This window comes from Armigeres subalbatus, chromosome 3 (genome assembly GCF_024139115.2).
Source record: "Armigeres subalbatus isolate Guangzhou_Male chromosome 3, GZ_Asu_2, whole genome shotgun sequence".
Taxonomy (NCBI): Eukaryota; Metazoa; Arthropoda; class Insecta; order Diptera; family Culicidae; genus Armigeres; species Armigeres subalbatus.
Window position 1 is genome coordinate 7,778,894 of NC_085141.1, and position 23,863 is coordinate 7,802,756.

Consider the following 23,863-nt stretch of genomic DNA (forward strand, 5'->3'; position numbering starts at 1 on the left):
TACAGTGGGGTAAGTGTGTAAATGGGGTAAGTGAAAAAACGCAAATATTTCACTAATGAAGCACAGAATTATTCAATTCCATTTCACAATCATACAATGCCATTTAAATCATTGTGTTGAATGAGTGAAACATGAAATAATGAACCATTTCAACATGCGAGAGTAAAAGTTTGTAAAAGAGTAAAAAAAAGAGTAAAAGCTGCCATGTTTAACTTTTGCACAAGTTGTTTTACAATTACAATTAAGTGGTGGAATTCAATGGGATTGTATAAACTCGTCTTATGACAGGTAAAAACATTCCACTAAAAAGCTCAAAATAATTTTCTTATCAAAATAATTCGTGAAAAATGGTATTTATAGAGCTTAAATACAAGAAGCACTACAATTGCAAATATATCAACAACTATGATTTATTTAGTCGAGATTTAGAAGACCATTTGCTAATGTAGACTCTTCTACTGAAATCATAAGTGGATTGTTAATGAAGGACAACACTGATGATTCCAGGTTTGATTAATATTTCAAAGATAATTTCTCTGCATACATAAAACAACACTATCGATAAGGTTCATTATCTTACTTTGAACCTGAAACAAAAGGAATGTGTGACACAAATGGAGATGAAATCTCGCTTAACTTTTCAAAAGGTCCTAAGTAACATTTTTTTCATGAATTAATTTGAATAGCGCAATCAACAGACCAATATGAAAGCTTTTGATTGCACTACTCAAATTAATTCATGAAAAAAATGTTACTTAGGACCTTTTGAAAAGTTAAGCGAGAAATGTTAGATTTCAAAAAGTTCAAGTAAAGAAAAAAAAATCATTTAATGAAGGCGTTTCAGTGCCCTTCGACTTTCTTGAAGTATCGAAAAAGCATCACAACAGAACACAATTATGGTCTATTCAGTAGAATTATCGTTTGCATGAAATATATGAACAGAAAATGTGTTCTTATATCGAAAAATCCTCTTTAAAAATTATTTTTTCACTTACCCCACAAGTGGTATTTAGTATTTTTCAAAAATATTGTTCGCTGGCATATAAAGTTTGGATAGATGATTTCTCGCTCAACTTTTCAAAAGGACTGCATACTGCAATCAATAGCTTTCATGTTATTCTGTTGATTGCGCTATTCAAATTAATTCATGAAAAAATGTTACTTAGACCCTTTTGAAAAGTTAAGCTTAAGTTAAGTAAAAGTTTCCAAATCGGGTGAAAAATTCAATTCCGTTCATAAATCCCCAACACGGACATCAGATTGCAGTAAGGTACGGGCCTTTTGATCCACTGCTTCTTTTTCCCTGTGTATATAAAGCCCCCTGTTTCGCGTGCGCGCGTCATTTTCATTCTGGATGTCACGGAGAACGGACCAGGGCGGTTCAAGCGATAACGCCTGTGGTTTGGTCTGTAGTGGTAAAAACTCAAAACTCATGGACGATTCTAATCAAGCGTGAGTTGAAACGCACCCAACTCAGCACCTTAAAACTCCTGGATGAGTTGAATCATCGTATGTTTTCTTTTGTTCTCCTTTGTTAAAAACAGTGATTTGACGTTTCTCGCATAAAATATTAGACACTCTTTCATGTATAAGCAATAAATTGCCCCCAAATTAATTTCGAATGCGTTTTAAACCAAAATGATGTTTTGGCAAATGAGCGGAATGATGCGTTTTAGCATTACAAATTCAAGCGTGATGCATTCCTGATGATGCATTCCACAGATGATTTCGTGCGCACGGGAGGGCTCGTTGATTAAAATTTATGAGTGATGATGCGGATGAAATTTTTCGTTGGGTGGTGGTGGCGGTCGTGGCAACAGCAGTACATCTTTACTTCCGTGTTCCCAACAGCATCTTTGAATCTGGCAATCAACGCCGTGCTGTTGAGGCACATAAGTGGATCTACATCGGTTCTTTTCAGGACCACCATTATGTTCGGGAGGAAGATTAAGTTGAAATAATTTTTTGACGTAAACTACGTCTAAGGGCAAGACTCAGATACGGGGTGTAAAACGGAAATTTTCAAATTCGAGATCGTCCCGAAATTAGGATAGATTCCAAACTATTAGCGTCTTTATCTTTCGATGGATTTTTAATCACTAACTCTGCAGAAGTAAAATGATGGATTGATTCTAATGAATTTTTGCGTAACTGCTGCCGATTTAACGCAACCATCTCATGAATTTACTCTCAATCAAACCAAATTCCTCCAATGAAAAATTTAATGCCCTGAAAAGGACAGATTTCAGAACATGCGGATTTCTAATCACCAACACAACAGCAACCATTCGATAGTCAGAATATCACAAGAGTATTTCACTTAAATGCAGATGCTGGCTCTATGATTTTACCGCTACACTGCAACATATTGCCATCGTTGGATTCTCTGTCGCGACGATCCTGTTACGAGCGCTACCTACGCCATCAGTGGGAACGAAGAGCGTGCGTCAGAAGGAGAAGCTGCAAAAATGGATGGAAATTAAACCTGAAACAAGTAACAGTCTATCTACTAAAATTATAATCTTGACGGGAAATTTCACTGGTATTGATGCTATCCATGCGAATAAATTTTTGTAGCGTCCCTGACGCACGGTCGTGATTCCGCCACCGACGAAAACTATCAGGGATATATCAGATTAATATGAACTTTGATCAAAATTCGTCTCGCCTCAAATTATGGCTTAAGAGCTGCTTTCACTGATGACAGCTAATCGATGGTACTTCAGACGCCACCGTTGCAGAAATATACACCACCATAGCCGCCATCGTAGAGAAACACGCAAGAAAATTCCATCTCAGTGTTGTTGATGCTGACGACGACGATCGCGCGACCCACACCATCGCCGGGAATAAAATTTCCGGTAGGAGCTCCGCCGATGCCGAAGGTGGTATCACGGTCTGCTCTCCACGATATCACGAACGAAATGCCTCGCGCGCGCGGAAGAGCTGCTTTCTTGTAATCAATAAAGTTGAACCTGTAGCCACGCCCCTTTGGTGAGTGTGTGACGGTTACACAATATTTGCAGCCTTACCGGGCAACAAAGAGGCGGGACTAATGAGCCATCTTTATTGATTATAAGAAAACTGCTCTCCCGCGCGCGAGACATCAGTCGATGCCAGACAACCGATCGGATCGGTCGTACTTTGGTAAACTGTGTTTAATAGTTCGATTCGTTCGTGCAAAAAGCACTGCGCGTTGGGGAGTGCCTTTCTCGATCCCGTTATGGGTGACGCTGCAGCCATATCGACTGCGAATAGGGGTGCGAAGAAGAAAGTGCCATTGAGCAATTACTATTCCACCCTGAAGGACGACGATGCCGGCGATAAGCTGGTGACCAAGAGACAGAAACTGGAGAAACAAGAAAGTCAACTAGAACGGAAAGAGAAGTGCCCGCCGATTTTTGTTAAGGGGGACACTCCTACTTTGCGGACCGCATTGCGAGAATGCATAGCAAACGGCACTCTTAAGTGCACACTCAAGCTGTGTTCTGGAGGACTGAAGCTAATGGCTGAATCGAAACACCAGTACCAGAAGCTGCTGGATATTTTGAATAAGGAGGTGTGTGAATACTTCACGCACGACATCCCCAGCGACAAGCCTTTTAAGGCGATACTGCGTGGCCTCGATTATAGGAAAACTGATGAAGTACAACAACTGCTGGTAGAGTGCGGATTGATCGTTACCGGCGTGTTCAAGATTGCCAGACAGGACAAATCAAGATGGTACCGTGACCAGTTGTACCTGATTCATCTGCGTCACGGCTTTAAGAAGAATAAATGTGATCGATAGTATCGTTGTTGAGTGGCAGCGGTACAAACTAGTGCAGCGTGATGTCACACAGTGTACGAATTGCTATAGTTTCGCCCATGGTACCAGAAATTGCCAGTTGGCCCCTCGCTGCGTCAAGTGTGGCGATAAGCATCAAACGGAAAAGAACCTATGGTTTATTATTGCCAAAAATCCCGACATGCACCAAATTGATGTCAAGTGTGCGAATTGCGGGTCGAAACATGAGGCCACCGCTAAAGAATGTCCCGCACGAGCGGAATTCGTCGAAATACGGAAATAAGCCAGCTCCAAGAATCTTACGAGAAGACAACCACCGGTCATCAACGACCAGAACTTTCCGAGCCTCGTACCTCCACGGCACACAACAACAAAAATATCACAACCGGTCAATTCATGGCCAGCTGTTCCTCCTGGATTACGACAGAATAACGAATCAAAACCCGCACCCACCGAAGACGCGCCCCCACTGTACACTCCGGAACAACTGCTTCCCATGTTCAACCAACTGGTAGCTCGATTGCGTAGCTGCAAAACCCGCATGGACCAAATCGTGTCACTGGGCATGTTTGTAATCGAGAACGGCATCTAGAGGATTGAGCGGATATACGAAACGCCAGTGCGCTGTCCTGGCAATTTTATGTTAGTTAGTGTAGTTAGGTAGGATAAGAAAATTTCAAATTTAAATCCCAAACCAGATGCCAGAAAAGGTAAAAAATGTACAACGCAATAAAAAAAATCAAACTCAAAAACAAAAATAAAAAACAGAGCTGAAGAACTTTTAGGTTATAACTCTCGAAATGTAAAATTAACTATGTACAAAAAGTTGAAAAATTAAAATAAAGAGACATTTTACTACTACTACTACGCGCGAGACATTGCAGCACCTAAAAACTCATGGATGAGTTGAACGATCGTATGTTTTCTGTATGTATGTAGAATCACTGTATGTATGTAGAATCACGAGCGCGCGTCTAACGGAGGAGCTGCAAACATTTTTGACGTAAACTACGTCTAAGGGGAAGACTCAGATACAGGGTGTAAAACCGAAATTTCCAAATTCGAGACCGTCACGAAATTAGGATAGATTTCAAACGCTAATAGCGTCTTTATCTTTCGATGGATTTTCGACATTTGCTTATCAATCGATTCAGAAACTCTCCAGCAATTTGCCAATTCTATTGATACTATTGATTATCAACGTTAAACTATTGAAAATGTTGTTTCTATCCAAACCGGGTGAAAAATTCAATTCCGTTCATAAATCCCCAACACGGACATCAGATTGCAGTAAGGTACGGGCCTTTTGATCCACTGCTTCGTTTTCCCTGTGTATACAAAGCCCCGTGTTTCGCGTGCGCGCATCATTTTTATTCTGGATGTCACGGCGAGCGGACCAGGGCGTCTAGAAGCGGTCCCAGTGCCAACGGCTGTCTCAGCGGTGGTGGTGGTGCGGATGAAATTTTTTCGGTCGGTGGTGGTAGCGGTCGTGGAAGCAGCAGCACATCATTTTCATCCGTGTCCCATCTTCGACGGATCTGGCAATCGACGGCGTTCGTTGAGCCGAATCATCGGATGGCGGTCGCGCAGCCCAGTGGCTGCTGTTAATAAGGCACATAAGTGGAAATTAATCAGTTCTTTTCAGGACCATCATTATATTTGAGAGGAAGGTTAAGTTGAAATAATTTTCCTAAAGTGCAACCGTTAGGAACTGGAAAATTCTTCGGTGAAATTTTCTAGCGTAATTCGGAGTTGTATGATTTTAGTGATTGAGAATGTTGATATTAGACGAACTTTCTTCATAGAACAAAGCATAATTGTTTGGCATCGGTAGCGGAATCATAGCATTAGTGCCGGTCCGAGCATAGGCTGTCATCGGAAGATTGCTAAAGCAATTTATTCACTAATGTAACGTTTGCAACGATTTGGATGTTGTCGGCACAACATGAAATTTTCCCGTGAGACTTTAATTTTGTATTTTTCCTGTTGATGATTGAAAAAGAAATCGGTTCCGAGATGAAAAATTAGGATAGATTTCAAACGACGTCGTAGCAGAATTACGTTGCCGTTCGTAGCAGAATAACGAGCGCGTATTGTAGAGAGCTGCTGCAAACATGTATTCTTGCACTGGCACTAGATTCTTCATTTCACCAAACTGTTTTACGTAGTTTACGTCGGGCGGTCGTGTCTTGTACACAACCCTTATGATTTTTCACTTAAAACATTGACTAATGAATCCATATGTAAACAAAATATACGCTTCGATTGAATTTTGATGCTTTTTAGAGCGAAATCATTTTTCGGCGAGTGAGCGAAGCGATGCGATTATGTCCGAGAAACTCTAGCGAGATGCTCTCTCTACAGAATCGCAAGCGAGTTAGTTCGTGTATCGAACAGCAACGGCCAACGATGCATAGACTTTGCAGCCTCCCGCGGAATGGTAGCCCCAAATACTTTTTTTCCTCGAAAGAATATCCACAAGGCAATATGAAGAGCAACTGTACCGCACTAATAACGCCCGAAAGTTCTATGAGAGATTAAAACGTTCACGTAAGGGCCACGTACCACAGCCTATGAAGAACATAAACGGGAGTCTTTTTACGAACAAGCGTGAGGTAATCCAAAGATTCATTCATTTATTTAGTTAACATCTAAACAAATAACACTGAATCAACAATTTGACGCCACAATACACGGTTCGAGGCCGCATCTCTCCATCCTCGGATACGCCCCACGCTCGCCAAGTCGTTCTGCACCTGGTCTGCCCATCTCGCTCGCTGCGCTCCACGCCGTCTCGTACCTGCCAGATCGGAAGCGAACACCATCTCCATGATCCAAAGATGGCGGCAGCAATACGAAGAGCACCTGAGCGATGTGGCAGACAACTGTTATTATTATTTATTCAGACTAAGGCCGAAGTGGCCTGTGCGGTATATAAGAGTCTTCTCCATTCGGCTCGGTCCATGGCTACACGTCGCCAACCACGCAGTCTACGGAGGGGCAGCAAGTCATCTTCCACCTGATCGATCCACCTTGCCCGCTGCGCACCTCGCCTTCTTGTGCTCGTCGGATCGTTGGCGAGCACCATTTTCACCGAATTACTGTCCGACGTTCTGGCCACGTGCCCGGCTCACCTCAGTCGTTCGATTTTTGCATTGTAAACAATGGATGGTTCTCATGTAACTCATGGTTCATTCGCCTCCTCCACGTACCGTCCGCCATCTGCATCCCACCATAGATGGTACACAGCACTTTCCTTTCTAAAACTCCAAGTGCACGTTAGTCCTCTACGAGCATCGTCCAGCTCTCGTGTCCGTAGATGACTACCGGTCTCATGAGCGTTTTGTAGATTGTCAGTTTGGTACAGCGGCGAACTCTATTGGATAGGAGCGTCTTGCGGAGTCCAAAGTACGTACGACTTCCAGCCACTATGCGTCTCCGAATTTCTATGCTGGTATAATTTTCGGCAGTCACCAGTGAGCCCAAGTACACAAATTCTTCTACCACCACGATTTCGTCACCACAGGTGTGCTTCGGAGCGGCGACGCTGCGTTACCGCTTTTTGGATGCAGCGTTGAAAACGTGGGCATCGGCCCTAAGATAGCCTGAAAATCGTCGATGAATATCTTCAAAATAACCCTCGATATGGTAATTTCGACCGCAATATTTTTGTACATGAAGCATTTCGGCATAATAAAGAAACATACTTCGTATGTTGTATATATATACTTTTTATTCATTAGAAAATAGATTGTTTTGCATGGTTACACAGTAATATTTTTCTTGGTTTTGACCGTCCGTTTTAAATGATGTTTGTTGGTTCGAATTTTAGGTCTCCATTTTGAAAGTTCATTACTTTTGAATGGTTGAAAGGGTGAAGAGCGCATCTGTTTCGGGGGTATGTGTAAATGATTTCCACTCTCATCATGGTGGATAAAGATGGCGATGGCGTTTTTTTTTCGTTGGAGAAGGAAATGGCGATTTTACCAACGGCTAGGCTAGAGGCAAAAGGACAGGAAAGTCTTTCTCTCATTACGTGGACTAATGGGTAAAAATTGATTACTCTACTGTCGATATAAATGAAAATGACGATAACATTTTTTTTTATTCGACTGGCGCGGTTGTGTGAGTGAGTGGGGGCGGATGTATGAGAACCGGCAGTTTCAGCCATTTTGATTGTGCGCGGAAACGGAAAAGTGGAGTTGGGATGGATTAGGTAAAATTGTGCAACCGCTCTCTTATCGTTTGATTCCCGTTAATAATTTTATTTTCCTTAACACCAACACACTTGCAGCTGTGTTCGGGCCATTATTCTATTTTTTGTTTTCGTACAGTGGATTGTGAATTGGAAGAGGACTATCTACTTCTGGTACCCACACGCATACATTAAAACTTAGCGTTCGGGGAAGTGAGGGATGTCTACGGGTGAGTGACTTTGTTTCCATGACGACGACAACGACACGATGACGAGCTTTTTTGTTTGATTGATTACGATTTGGCTTAACGTTATGCAGCAATTTTGTTTGTTTCTATTTAATTTTTTAAAAACTCGAACAAAGGCGAACTCGCATAGTTTGTTTTGTCCAGTTTGATTATGCTTCATTCCCTACCTCAATTTTTATGTTTAATAAATTGTTTCGTTTCATATTTATTATTCACCTAAAACGAATGTTAGTTATCAGAATTTTCAGAATTAGTATAAAGTGAACGATTTTGGGTAAGGGGTTAAAATTCTAAGAGAAAGTACTATTCGAATAAGACAAACGAAACTTGATTTTAGAAAGCGTGAGGAGTGTTTTAGAGGAGTAGAAATCCTATTATATAGTCAACAACTTGCAATTTCAAATGCGATGAGCTAGCGTGTTACAAAATTCTTTAGTAGTGAAAGGGTGATGATTGTGTGTATGTGTTTGGCACTCCAAAAACCGGTGAGAGTTTTTGGATGATTTAAACTGGTGGCTCCACATGAGAGATGAGAACACAGCGAAAGAGAAGAGCAACGATCACTGTCTACCAATGTGCTGCAAGGATTCCGCATATGACAGTAGAAAAATCCAATACAATTTTGTGTTAAAAATAGTACAAAATCTAACTTGGTTGAATTCACATCATACGATTTACGCGTTTTGTCTATTCTACTTTTTTTCTACTACTCATATCAGTTGAAAGTTTCCTTCATAATACTTTTCTTCAGTTGTACAGCAGTTTATATTTTTTTTCTATCTGAATGAACGACAATTTTCTTCATAATATGTTTCACTTTTGTTTTGCGGTGAACCTTTTGTAAAGTGTATGTTAAACAACTATTGTTTTTTTTCTGTATTCTCAAGAAAGTCTCATAAAGTTTTCTCCCTCATTGATTCCATTAGTTAACACTCGCTCACAGTGTTGTGTTCTGCTTTTTTTTTCAAACACCGACACAGATCATCATAGTTAGCTCGCTCCACTTTGTTCGTGTTCTATTGTTTTTTCTATTGATATTTGCGTTTCCTTCATAGGTAGAGCTTGGCGAGTGTTTTTGAAAGTATGAGATTGAACGCAATTAATGTTTCTAGGGTGTTTACAAAATGGAAGCCAAATAATCACGATTTAGAGAAAAATAAATGAATATAAGATTCAAATACGATGGTAGCAAGCGGTCAACTCGATATCAATTTTAATAGTTTGCAATCTAAGTAACCATGAAACGTTTATTTCGACTGCAATATATTTTTTAAATCATCGCAATGTCGACATCGACTGTCGCTAGGTACCTCAGTTGAATAAAGCGCTCGATGTCAAATACGCATGCTTTTTATTACACCGTTCAATATAACTTTTCCACGGGTACTTAGATCGTCCTGTAAATCATTATCACTACTAAAGTGACTCAACCTAATTAATTATGTTACCATCGTCTTCAATCTTGAATATGATGTTTATGTATGACCTCCGACGTAACACCTTAATAACCACCACAGCACATTCACACGTTTGAGTGCGCTACTAAATTCCTGAAATTAGAGTCTATCGAATGAATCCCAAACTAACAATAATGATACGTCTGCATTTATGCAAGAGAAAATTCTTAGACAAATAAAAAGCAAACAATGTAACATTTTCTCTCGACTATTTTTTCCCGACATCGGTTTCATAAATTCCTGCCCAATTCCCGAACTTCACTTCCTCACCGGTGCAACCTGTGCATTTTGTGTCTATCCTTTTGACTGTGCTTCAAACATGAAAGAAAAATATTTCCTTCCTTAAATTACTCTCAGATAAGTAATAAATTCTTATGAAATGATGCTTCTTTCTTTCGGTTCTTTTTTTTCTGCATTCTTCCACTGTTCTCACACGCTAACATACCGTAAATCGCACATTGCCCACACATGGTCAGTACATGTGCAGAATTAATCAGTTAATTCCTTTGATTTATTTCCTCCCGATTTTGTTTGTGTTTTCCACATTACGTTCTTTATTTTCATCTTCTGTTATCAATCACTAATTTAATAAAGGTTTAACGTTTCTTCTTAATTCCTTACATCTGAACGAACTGCGTTTTTATTACTTCGTCTTTTTCCATTCTCCCGCAAGTTTGTTTTACTCAGCTTTTTTTTATTATTACCTTTTCTTTTTTTGTTAATTAGAAGTAATAGTAGTAGTAGTTATAGCTTACTTAGAGCAACACGCACAACGATTTCTTCTTTTTGTTTGGCTTTCTCTCGGGGGACTTTTTGTTAATTTGTTGAACTAAGTCGTAGAAAATCTGAAACGAAAGAGTGAAAAGAGCTGTTTAATATATAATGCAACTGATTGAGTGGCATACTGTCTTAGAATTAACATATTAGTGGCAAAAGCAGAGAATATGTGAGTGAAAAGTTGCAACCCCAAGGATGCTGAATTGGAGGCGATATAGGTACTTCTCTATACAACATGTACGTATATCATTCGTCGATAGTTTGTGGATAGGTATTACCATCTTTAAAAAAATATGGAGATCAACTAGTACTAGATCAACAGGAATCGCTTAAACTATACACCAGTCCATAAGATGCTAGGATTTCATACGCGAATACTGAATAAGTGTCTTTTGCTTATTATTAGATATGGAAGGGTAATATGAAAATACGATTATCGTTCATTTTTTAATAAAATAGATGAAATTTTCACAGTAAATTCCATAATGTACTCAAATTATCGGAAAAGGAGGACATTTTGGCTAAAAAGGAGGACAAGCGATTTTTGTTGAAAAAGGAGGACAAGTCCTCTTTTAGGATACCATGTGGTCGCCCTAGGAAGCACTGATGATGATAAGGACGCGTTCTACACGCAGCTGGAACGTGAGTTCGATAGTTGCCCAAGCCATGACGTTATAGAAGATTTGAACGCGCAGGTTGCCCAATATTGGAGGAGTTTAGACCGACTTTTGGAAAGTTCAGCGCCCACCGGCTGACAAGCGAAACAGCCTACGACTAATTGATTTCGTCTCCTCCAAGAATATGGTCATTTGCAGCATCTACTTCCAATCCAACACAGCCAACCGACGGTTGAGTTTCAGGATACTGTTGAAGCCTTGGGCCTTCATGTTCTTCGATGATTTGATATAGGCCATCAATTCGCCAGCTGAGATCTCCAACTCCTCCGAAAAGTCGTTGGGAATCAAAAAGATGTTGTTAGCATGCTCGTTGACAACTGCTTCGTGTGGACTGACGATGTTCTGCCCATGATTGTGTGAGCTGACGAAGTGACAACCTACTTCAGCGACCTTCTCTGCAGGAGTTATCAAGCGATCCTTAGAGCCAGTATTGGGCCGAGGATTGGATTTTAGTATTTTGGTCATTTTCCAGCTGCCGATCAATTGCTTCAGGCGATACCGGCCGCGCCTCGTAGTCGACGTTGTTGTCCACGTATCTTTGGAACCGGCCCCACTCGACTCGGTGGTACTTGCTGGTACTACTGATGTCAATAGACCAAGAAGCCAACTTCCGCCCCCACCGGATAGTGATCCGAACTGAGCTCCTGGTAAACGATCGGCTGCGAGACGTGGTCGTTCATGTTAGTTATGTATAGGTCGAGGGTTACGTGGACACCGGACCGACTCAGCCGAGGGTGAATCCGGGCTCAAGATCGTGTAGTGGCTTTCCTCCATGTCGTTGCTCCAGATGGTGCCGTTTCGATTGCCGCGACTGTTGCCCCAGGCTTGATGTTTGGCATTCAGGTCGCCGGCAATGATATACTGGCCTTGCCTCCGCGTAAGCTTGACGATGTCCCTTCGATGGGTAGCTGATGATCCATCGTCGGCTTTGGCTTGCGTTGGACACCGCGATGAGCGTGATTGTGCCGACGGAAGTGGTCACTTCGACACCGATGGCTTCGATCATACTCAGCTGGAAACTTGGCAGTAGGTGACAGTTGATGTTATATCGAAGTGCGATGGCCACACCACCTCCCCTGGACGGTCGGTCGAGTCGCACGATGAGGAAGTTCGGGATGTGGACGCTCACCTCCGGTTTAATGTGCGTTTCAGTGATGAACGCCAAGTCGATCTCCTTTTCCTCGAGGAAATCAGCCAGTTCGATGCTTTTACTCTTGAGCGAGCAAGCGTTCCAGTTGACCAGGCCCACCCTAGCAGCCATTTTCAATAATGAACATGCCAAGAGTAAAGGCCTGGTCGGAAAGGGTTTTGCAGCCGCGCAGCCGAGTGGCTAGCTGTGCAAAGATCGGCATCAGCTGCTCCGGAGTGTATAGCGAAGCAGATTCTTCAGCCGTTTTCGTTCTGGAGGAACTCCACGACTGACTTGTGATGGTCTGTGTTGGTGGGCATCACCGTAACGCCTTCACTGCAGAGCCGGAATGTGCAGTTTAGGCCTTTCGCGATCAATTCCCGGAGCTTTGGTAGCAGTTCCGGCAGGTCGTCCCTGATGAAAACCGGCGGGCACTTCTCCTTCCGCACTGGTTGAGTTTGTGGCAGCGCTGCTTCTTGCGCTTCTTTGGTGGACCGTGTTTCCCATGACGGATCCGGGAGAAAATAACGACAACGCGACGAAGCGAAAACGTAAACAGGGTAAACAGCGAACGAACGATAAAAAACACTTGGAAAAAATGCGCGAGCAAAAAACACGTGTTATTAAAAACTTGTGTTATCTCTTATGTTGTTGCAATGATTACGGATTATTTGCCCTGTGCAATCCTCCTGTCTCGCTGGAGGTCCGTCGTACCAGGTCTGGGTAGTGTCCCACCTAACACCAGGACTAGTGCGCTTTGAGCAACACATGGTTGTTTTGGTGGAACCTTATAGAAGTTTAACCCTTATGCGGCCGACGGGGTACCCGTGTTCCTTTTTCAAATTCAAGTTGTGATATTTCAATGAATTTTTATAGCTGAAAGCTGAAACTCGGTGACATCAAAGAACTCCATAAAATATAGCATCTGTGAGAAAATCACGTTGATACAGTGAGGAGGGGCGTGGGGAGCGGCATCTGATTTTTTTACCACGTGGATGGCCGACAGGGCACCCGTGTTCCCATCAATTGATATTTTCATAACTTCAACAATTTTCAACCGATTTGGATAATTTTGACAGTTTTGGAAACAGAAACTCATATACTTTTTGCCCATTGTCAAGGTTTACAGCTTTTGTCCATGGTTATACAAGAAATCTTTAAAGTAAGGCTTAAGAGTCTACACACGTAACCGAAGGACTATCAACCAGTTTCAAATATATTACATGCTCATTGCGCTTCTTAGAATAGTCGGTGTTCACAGTATATATTCTGGGTCTCCAAAAACCCCTGGAGTAAGGCCTAAGTCATCCAAAAAATCCCTGGAATAAGATCTTGTGGTCTGCTAACGTAACCAAAGGTCTATCGTGTAAATTCAAAAACGGTACATGCCCTTTATGGTGCTTAGCATATAATGCTTTCACATTATATGTTCCGGGTCATCCAATGACCTTTTCTTAAAACATGTTTGCATTCCAAGTAGTTCTTGTTGCTGTCATTGATTCCAGGTAGTCTACGAACTCATTACAGTCAAGGTCTTCGGATCACTTTCCGTCATGGAGGCAGTTAACGAAGAATAAACAAATTGCGTGACCCCTTCTTGGTATATGTTTGTATTCTAAGTAGTTCTTGTTGTTGTCGTGGGCTCCAGGTAGTCTACGAACTCCATAGAGTCAAGATCTGTGGATCAACCTCAGTAACGGAGGCAGTTATTTCAGAAAAAAACAAGTTGTGTGACCCCTTCTTGGTATTTGTTTGTATTCCAAGTAATTCTTGTTGTTGTCATTGGTTCCAGGTAGTCTACGAACTCTATTAATTCAAGGTCTGTGGATCAACCTCCGTAATGGAGGCAGTTAATGAAGAATAAACAAGTTGTGTGACCCCTTCTTGATATATATATATATATATATATATATATATATATATATATATATATCTGTTTTTCATGTAGTTCTTGTTGTTGTCGTGAGTTCCAGGTAGTCTACGAACTCCATACAGTCAAGGTCTTCGGATCAATCTCCGTGATGGAGGCAGTTATCGGAGAATAAACAAGTTGTGTGACCCCTTCTTGGCATATGTTTGTATTCCAAGTAGTTCTGGTTGTTGTCGTGGGCTCTAGGTAGTCTACGAACTTCATAGATTCAAGGTCGGTGGATCAACCTCCGTAATGGAGGCAGTTATTGAAGAATAAACATGTTTTGTGACCCCTTCTTGGCATATGTTTGTTTTTCATGTAGTTCTTGTTGTTGTCGTGAGTTCCAGGTAGTCTACGAACTCCATACAGTCAAGGTCTTCGGAACAATCTCCGTAATGGAGGCAGTTATCGAAGAATAAACAAGTTGCGTGACCCCTTCTTGGTATATGTGTGTATTCCAAGTAGTTCTTGTTGTTGTCGAGGACTCCAGGTAGTCTACGAACTCCGTAGAGTCAAGGTCTGAGGATCGACCTCGGTAACGACGGCAGCGTTTGAAGAATAAACAAATGTTGTGACCCCTTCTTGGTATATGTTTGTATTTCATGTAGTTCTTGTTGTTGTCGTGAGTTCCAGGTAGTCTACGAACTCCATACAGTCAAGATCTTCGGATCTATCTCCGTAATGGAGGCAGTTATCGAAGTAGTAGTTCTTCCAAGTAGTTCTTGTTGTTGTCGAGGACTCCAAGTAGTCTACGAACTCCATAGAGTCAAGGTATGGGGTTCGACCTTGGTAACGGAGGCAGTTATTGAAGAATAAACAAGTTGTGTGACGCCTTCATGGTATTTGTTTGTATTCTAAGTAGTTCTTGTTGTCATTGGTTCCAGGTAGTCTACGAACTCCATAGATTCAAGGTCTGTGGATCAATCTTCGTAATGGAGGCAGTTATCGAAGAATAAACAAGTTTTGTGACCCCTTTGTGGCACAGGTGTACAATGTGTTCAGAATAATAGCAGCGGAAGCCGTTTTTCATACAAAATGGTCAACTTTGACAAGCTGTAACTTTGTACCCCGATGACCGATTGAGCTGAAATTTTGGCAGTGAACTACAAATATGATGAATTTTACACATGCTACGTACCATTTTTTTCGAATGACGCATTCAAAAATTACGCACTAGGTCAAATTGTTCAAAAAAATATCAGTTTTTATTTTTGTTATATTGGCCAATTCAAATGTCACAATTTATATTTTTTAAATTTTAAACTTAGTGTCTCGCAGCACCTGACAACAAATTCATGACATTCCAATCAATTGTTTGATTGATATTTCCAAAACAAAAACTGCTATTATTTTGAACAATTTGACCTAGTGCGTAATTTTTGAACGCGTCATTCGAAAAAAATGATACTATGTGTAAAATTCATCATATTTGTAGTTCACAGCCAAAATCAGCTCAATCGGTCATCGGGGTGCAAAGTTACAGCTTGTCAAAGTTGACCATTTTGTATGAAAAACGGCTTCCGCTGCTATTATTCTGCACACAGGTGTATATGTTTGTATTCCAAGTAGTTCTTGTTGTCGTGGGATTCAGGTAGTCTACGAACTCCATAGATTCAAGGTCTGAGGATCAACCTCCGTAATGGAGGCAGTTATTGAGAAATAAACAAGTTGTGTGACCCCTTCTTGGTATATGTTTGTATTCCATGTAGTTCTTGTTGTTGTTGTCGTGAGTTCCAGGTAGCCTACGAACTCCATACAGTCAAGATCTTCGGATCAATCTCCGTAATGGAGGCAGTTATCGAAGAATAAACAAGAAGGGTGACCCTTTCTTGGTATATGTTTGTATTCCAAGTAGTTCTTGTTGTTGTCGAGGGCTCCAGGTAGTCTACGAACTCCATAGAGTCAAGGTCGGTGGATCAACCTCCGTAACGGATGCAGTTATTGAAGAACAACTGGGAGGGACGGAAGGTAGCGGTTTTCCTCCAATACCTTTTCCGAACTTAATCTATCACATGTTGTGCATATGCATAAACGAGTTTTAGACATAGTAATTAATTTCCCCTCCGGGTGACTCAATACCCGGAACAAAGGCAATTAACTTTGAATGTACTGAACTCGAAATGCGATCTCTCTTCGCTTATGTGGTCGGGTTGGGATCTGACGACATAACCCTACTTCATCGAGCGCCGTTGGTAATGAACCGAATGTGTAGGAGCCAAATAATACTAAATACTCATCCTAATTGGTTGGCATTGTACAAAAACATATATGAGAGAGTTAGTTCTAAGAATGTATTGCGAGAGTTCGGCTACATGCCCGGTGCTGTGAATTTGGTTTCATCAGTACCCGCTAAGCTGCGGAGGACGACGGAGGTCCTTCGTAGATTAGTAGGGAAAACATCTGTCTAGCGTACTGGTTTCGTGGGATCAAACCCCACCGAAGTTTTGTAGATCAATCTCCGTAATGGAGGCAGTTATCGAAGAATAAACAAGTTTTGTGACCCCATCTTGGTAGAGTAGAGTGGGGCAAGAGTACGCACTTAGTTTTCAATCAATCATGTGGCCCTTATGAGGCAAGCTTCTGCATATCAAATCAGTGTCAATGATTCATATACTCTTCCTTTATGTTACCCAGTGGAAAAAATATTGAAATTGTTGATATTCGTTTTAGTAGAACCCTTATTGCAAGACAAGTGAAAAACGCACTCTTACCCCACCGGTGGGGTAAAAGTGCGCATCGGGTGGGGTAAGAGTACGCATTTATCCAATCATGTGCTTTGAGCAGGGTTCGTATCGCTCACTCAATCTCAGGAGCACAGGATGCTCCCTCACGAAAATTTTCGGGGAGAAATCGTTTTTCGGGAACGAAAAACAGCCTGGAGAGTGATAACCATTTTTCGCTCACTTCGATTGCCGCCAAACATTAGTTTGCTCTTTTTCTTTCATATTCGAGTCTTTTCGTTGCGTCTTCAATGCAGATGGTAGTAGCTTATGTAGAACAAATAACTTAATGCTTTCATACAGATAGCGTGGTGGTGTGGCTAGAGTAGGCGCATCCCTACGGCTATTATTGTTACTATTCTGGGTTCGAATCCCGGCGCGGCCATACAATTTTGTAATTGTTCTGCGATAATTCTCGCGAAAAGTGAGTGAGTGGGTAAAAGTGATGAAACGAAAAAGGATTTTCATCTAATAGGCAAGATTTTCGTTTATCATCCAAGGCTAATTGCAGAGAAAGATTAATGGGTGAAAGATGATCCTCAACATAAACAACGAAAAAAGATTCTCCCTTGGCCCGAGAAACGCTTGCTTTGGTCTCATTGAAACGAAAAGTTGAAACCCTGGCTTTGAGTATATATTAACACAAATAAGAGTTAATAACATTTAACTGATGTTTAATGAACATATATTAGGGAATGTTTAAAGATTACATAACACTTAAACGGGGAGGGGGTCCTAAAAATGTGCACTTTCATACGAAAAACCATTGTTTTTTATATATACAAAAAACTACATAGGTAAAAATATATATCAGGTTTCGCGTGGCGTATACAAAGGCATTTCCTTAAAGAAAGTCCACCAATCACGTAACGTAAATTTTGGTAATTTCATCACCCCTCCCCCCTATCTTACACTATTTGTATGAATCCTCTAAAAAATATATGGACCGTCACACATCTCGCAACCCCTCCCAGCTAAACGTTGCGTAATTTATGAATGTTTCTATTGATTAAATGAAATTATCTTTAAGATGAAATTGTGTTTTCGTACTATGTTTAGGTGTACAACAAGTCCTAATACAATTTCATTATTTCGCTTCAGTGCTTTGTTCGCTAAGTCCTTTCTAACACCGAATTACTTCAACTTATCCTAAAAACTTGTGAAACCTTTTTTCTTAGTTGTGGATCTTTACGCTTTGGAAGAAGTCTTATTTCGGCCGGAGATACGGGGTTGACATCATAACTTGACGATTCATATGCGTACTCTTGCCCCACCGGTTCCTGCGTACTTTTACCCTACAGTCCCAAAAATTATTCAAGTAATGGTTTTGACTTCTTGGAAAACCAACCGGATTGGTGTTCTGTACCATAAAGTACTCTATACAATAGGTTATTGAAATGGTATAATGTTCACCTGATTGAACGTATATATGGTAATGAAATACTAGTTGCAGGAACCCAATTATTTTTAGCAAAATGACCAAAAAGTTATCTAACTCCATATCTCCCTTGTTGTTTATTCAAATCGTTTACAATTACACGTGATAATAGTTGGCCAGAATACCTGTCAAACTGATGCAGTGTTGCTAGTTTATCTTGTTTTATTACTTCAAAAATTCGAAAACGTACTCTTACCCCACGCGCACTCTTGCCCCACTCTACTCTATATGTTTGTATTCCAAGTAGTTCTTGTTGTTGTCTTGAGCTCCAGGTAGTCTATGAAATAGAGTCAAGGTCGATGGATCAACCTCCTTAATGGAGGCAGTTATTTGAAAATAAACAAGTTGTGAGGCCCCTTCTTGGTATATGTTTGTATTTTAAGTAGTTATTTTCATTGTCGTGGGCTCCGTAATGAAGGCAAGGCAAAATACGTGAATGGAATCCGTATTTTTTTGTCGAAGAGACTTATAAACTTATTAACAGGTACTCATAAATGATTCATTATAAGCTACAGGCAGTGAAAGTTATTTAATGAAAATCTTTATTGTTTGCGGCAAATTGGGTCGAAAACGTGATAAAATCGGGTTAGGCAAAATCAGGGGTAGACAAAATCTGGGAGTGACAAAATCGGGTCAACCTCATCTGAGTGAATGTACGCATTCCTAGTACAGTAGCCGTACGATAACAACCCACGAACGGAAGGCTATTGGTATATGTTTGCATTTCAAGTAGTTCAAGTTGTTGTCATTAGCTCTGGGCAGTTATTGAAGAATAAACAAGATGTGAAACCCCATCTTGATATATTAGCATTCCAAGTAGTTATTATTGTCTTGTTGTTGTTGGTTCCAGGTAGTATACAAACTTCATTCATATCACTAATATGAAGTTGTCTATTCTTTGGAAATGCAAAATGTAAATAAATTGGTCACAGCATGCGTGAAATAATAAAAATGACAGTTGTGCGTTGCTTCCGAATCGAGTTGTGTGCCCCCGAAAACGCGAGCACTTTGAAACTTGGATTCCGTAAGGAGTGACCTTAAAGACCCTCTAGATCAGCGGTTCTCAACCTTTTACTTGAGAGGTACGGTACGGTACGGATTGAGGTACCCCCAATATTTTTTTTGCTGTAAATGAAAGTAAGCGTATCTCTTAAGATATATGAAAATGGACCTGAAAACTAGCGGAATATATGGCTCTCCATGAACTTTTCTGTAATTTTCATTTTCCGCGAAAACTTTCCAATTCAAATTAAGTGCATACATCGAGCTTCCTACAGAACTTTTTTGACTATTGAAGGCTTCCGAGCCTTTCGAAAGTAGAGTTTCGCTCCTCTTCCGAGAGAACCTTCCGAGCCTCTTGAAGACAGGCTTCCTAGTCTTTTAAAAGGTGGTTTTCGAGACTTTCGAGCTTTTTGAAAGTACGAAAGTATAGTTCCAAGCATCTTGGAAAAAGAATTCCAAGCCCCTTGTGGAAAGGCTTCCGACTTCCAAGCCTCTGAAAAAAAAAGGTTTCTAAACCCCTTCGAGGAAGGGTTTCAAGCATTCTGAAAGGAGGCTTTCGAGCCTATTGAAATTAGGCTTTCGAGCCTCTTGAAATGAGGCTTCCAAACCTCTTGAAAGAAGCCTTCCGGGCCTTTTTAAAAGATTCTTCCGGGCCTTTTTAAAAGAGTCTTCCAAGCTTTTAAGAGAAGACTCTTGAAATTATGCTTTTGAGCCTCTTAAAGGAGGCTTTTTAGCTTCTTGAAAGGAGGCTTCCGATTTTTTTTGAAAGAGCCTTCCGAGTCTATTTAAAAGAGTCTTCCGAGCCTTTTAAAAGAAGGCTTCCAAGCCTCTTGCAAGAAGCCTTCCGAGCCTTTAAAAATAAGGCTTCCAAGCCTCTTGAAAAGATGCTAAAGTTTAGAGTTTGTTAAAAGGAGGCTTTTGAGCCTCTTGAATGGTGATTTTTAGGCACCTCAAAGGAGGCACTGGAGTATCTTGAATGGACGCTTCTAAGCCTCTTGAAAGAAGAATACCGACCTTCTAAAGGAAGGGTTCCGAACCACTCGAAATGAGCCGTCCAAGCCTTTTCAAAAGAGCTTTCCGAGCTTTTTGAAAAAAAAAGAAAAGAAAAAATAATGTTTAAAGAAGATAGATTAAAAGAAGGCTTCAGGGACTCAAGAAAGGAGGCTTTCAAGCCTCTTGAAAGTAGACTTCCGAGTATTTTTCGAGCCTTTAAAAGGAATCTTTCGAGCCTGTTAAAAATGCCCTCCAAGCCCCTTCGAGCCCCGGTTCATAAAAAAAAAATAAAAGAAAGCATCCGGGCCTCTTGAAAGAATGTTTCCAGATCTCTTAAAATGAGGCTTCCGGGTCACTTGAAAGGAAGCATCCGGGCTTCTTAAAAGGAGAATTCCGAACCTCTTGAAATGAGTCCTCCGAGCTGCTTGGAAGGCGGCTTCTGAGAAGCGAAGATGGATGATTCCAATTCTCTTGCAACGAAGCAACTGAGCTTCTCGGGAAAAGCTTTCATGTCTCTCAAATGGAGGCTTCCGCATTTTAAGACTTTATATTTTAGTTAAGAAGCCTATTTTTAACATATTATTCAACATTCTGTTTTTATCAGGTAGATTGCATAGAAGATTTTTAAAATTTGTTCATTCGAGGTTTTGTCTTTTTGATCTTTATGTCCCACAGCCCTTCATTCATTGTACTGGTTGTCAAGGGCAGGATTCAATAGACAGTGATTTGCTGATCGCCATGCATATTATGTAAAAGACAATGTTTTGAAACACAAAAATTCTAAATTATCAAAACTATATCAATATGTTTTGAATAAAATTGTAATTTATCCGCCATTACGGATTTTTGTAGGAGGTACCCCCTGGGCCCGGCAAAGGTACCCCCAGGGGTCCCAGGTTGAGAACCGCTGCTCTAGATATTCGTGTAAGCCTAGAAGTCTTACTCCATAAATTTCTAGGATGACCATTAGCATATGCCATGAACGCATTTTATTCATGGACCCCAAAGGCATGTATCAAATTTAAAACAGGCTGATATATCTCTGGTGTAGATCCTAATGCCTTACTTCAGGGTTTTCTTGGATGACCATGAACATGTGAAATGGGTGCATTCTATTCTACGTACCATAAAAGGCATGTATAACTATTCAAATAGGCCGATAGAACTCTGGTTACGCGTGAAGTTCTTGAGGATAGTTCAAATGTTCTCTTGGATACCCATGAACATATGCAATGAAACCGGTATATTCTATGTACCACAAAGGGAATATGGAATAACTTTTGAAACAATCCGAAAGGTATCTGGTTACGTGTGAAGACCCTGAGGCCTATTCTAGCATTTTCTTGGAAGACCATAAACATATGCAATGGACGTATTCTATTCTATGTACAACAAAGGGCATGTACCACTTTTGAAATAAGCCTAAAGATCTCTGGGTACCCATGCAGATTTAAAGGCCTATTCCAGGGTTTTCTTGGATGACCATGAACCTATGCAATGGAGGCAATCTATTCTATGTTCCACAAAGGGCATGTAACACTTTTGAAAAAATCTGAAAGATCTTTGGTTACGCGTGTAGATCTTAAGGCCTTTTCCAGGGTTTTCTTGGATGACCATGAACATATGCAATAAAGGCGTTCTATTCTATGTACAACAAAGGGCATGTACCAGTTTTGAAACAATCTCAAAGATCTCTGGTTACGCGTGTAGATCTTAATCCTTTTCCAGGATTTTCTTGGATGACCATCAACATATGCAATGAAAGCGCTCTTTTCTATGTACCACAAAGGGCATGCACCACTTTTGAAACAATCTAAAAGATCTCTTGTTACGCGTGTAGACCTGAAGGCCTTTTCCAGGGTTTTCTTGGATGACCATGAACATATGCAATGAAGGCACCAGAGGACTTATCCGAGAGATTTCTTCGATAGCGCAGAACATATGTAGTGATCACATTTGATTTCAAGATGCGCAAAGAGCATGTACCACTTTTCAGACAAGTCCATAGACCCATGGTTACGAGTGTAGACCTTAAGGCCTTACTTCAGAGATTTCTTGGATGACATATACTGCCGTAATCTGGAAAAGTGACGTAACAGCCATTTTACAACATGCATGTTTTCCATTTTTCTGTTAAAGAGCTCGATGAATAGTACTCGTTAACACCATTTTTGGAAAATGGCGTATACGTCACTTTTTCAGATTACGGCAGTATACTGTGAACGCATTCTATGCTAAGTACCACAAAGAGCATGTACCGTATTTGGATTTGCATAATAGGCCTTTGGTTACACGAGTAGATCTTTAGGCTTTACTCCAGAGATTTCTCGGATGACTAAGACCTCATTTCAGGGATTTTTGCATTACCCGAAGCATATACTGTGAACACCTTCAATTCTAAGAAGCGCAAAGTGCTTGTAGCATATTTGAAACTGGTTGAATGGCCTTTGGTTACGCGTGTAGACTCTTAAGCCTTACTTCAAAGATTTCTTGTATAACCATGGACATAAGCTGTAAACCTTGACAATGGGCAAAAAATATATGAGTTTCTGATTCCAAAACTGTCAAAATCATCCAAATCGGTTGAAAATTGTTGAAGTTATGAGAATATCAATTTATGGGAACACGGGTACCCTGTAGGCCATCCACGTGTGTTTTTTTTGTTGGCCGCATAAGGGTTAACAGAGCCCACTGTAAAATACAACCACCTACTAGGCAAGCCGCACAACTCGCATTGGCCTGGGAAGGGGTCGCCACGACCTTGCACAATGTCCCTGCTACCTAGAAATGTTTGAATCAGTGGTGACGAAATCGAGATGCTTCAACAGTTCATGTACTTGGGTCCATTGGTAATCGCCAAACTAGCAGAGAAAAAGCAGTACTTACTTTGGACTCAATAAGATGCTTTGATCAACGACGAGCTCGGTGTTTAGTGGCTACCGCTTCTGCCTTATAAGCAGGAGGTCGTGGGTTCAATTCCAGGCTCGTCCCTTTCCTACTTTGTATTTCTATCTTAGTTCTTCCTGTGTTTCACGTTATACCAAAACGATTCCTACTGTTATAACCTTCCACCTTCCAGGTGTCCAACAAACCATCATTCCCCTTCCTCAGCATTCGCAAGGACGTGGCCAGGACAGGTCTCGAATATTGGAGAGTACATTGCTTCCATCTAAAAGTTAGTGATTAGTCCCAAATCAATATCTATGGTAACGGATGAAAGTGATGCTACTCTCATACAATAGTCTTGGCTTGTACCACCTACGAATTTGTGCGAACTGCTAATGCTAATAAGATGATTTGATCAATAAGAGTCCACCGTCGTACCAAACTGACGACCTACAAAACGCTCATTAGACTGTAGACTCTACGGACACATCACAATGTACTTTAAAAAAATAAGTTCATAAAAATTAAATTACGGATACGAGATCCGGACGGTGCTCGTGGAAGACCAATGCTCAGATGAAGTTTTGAGACATTTGAACCATGCAATGCTGTAGCTGATGAAGAAAACATTCATCATTCATA

General features: G+C 40.9%; 1 protein-coding gene across 1 annotated transcript in view; it reads right to left on the reverse strand.

The window, feature by feature from the left end:
- Nucleotides 1-7,498: 7,498 nt before the first annotated feature.
- Nucleotides 7,499-23,863, reverse strand: part of LOC134224522 (ras-related protein Rap1) — a 92,576-nt gene continuing 76,211 nt past the window's right edge. The window contains exon 7 of the mRNA XM_062703896.1: nt 7,499-10,532. Within this exon, the coding sequence (XP_062559880.1) occupies nt 10,443-10,532 (90 nt within the window). The 3' untranslated portion in view covers nt 7,499-10,442. The remainder of the gene's footprint in view (nt 10,533-23,863) is intronic.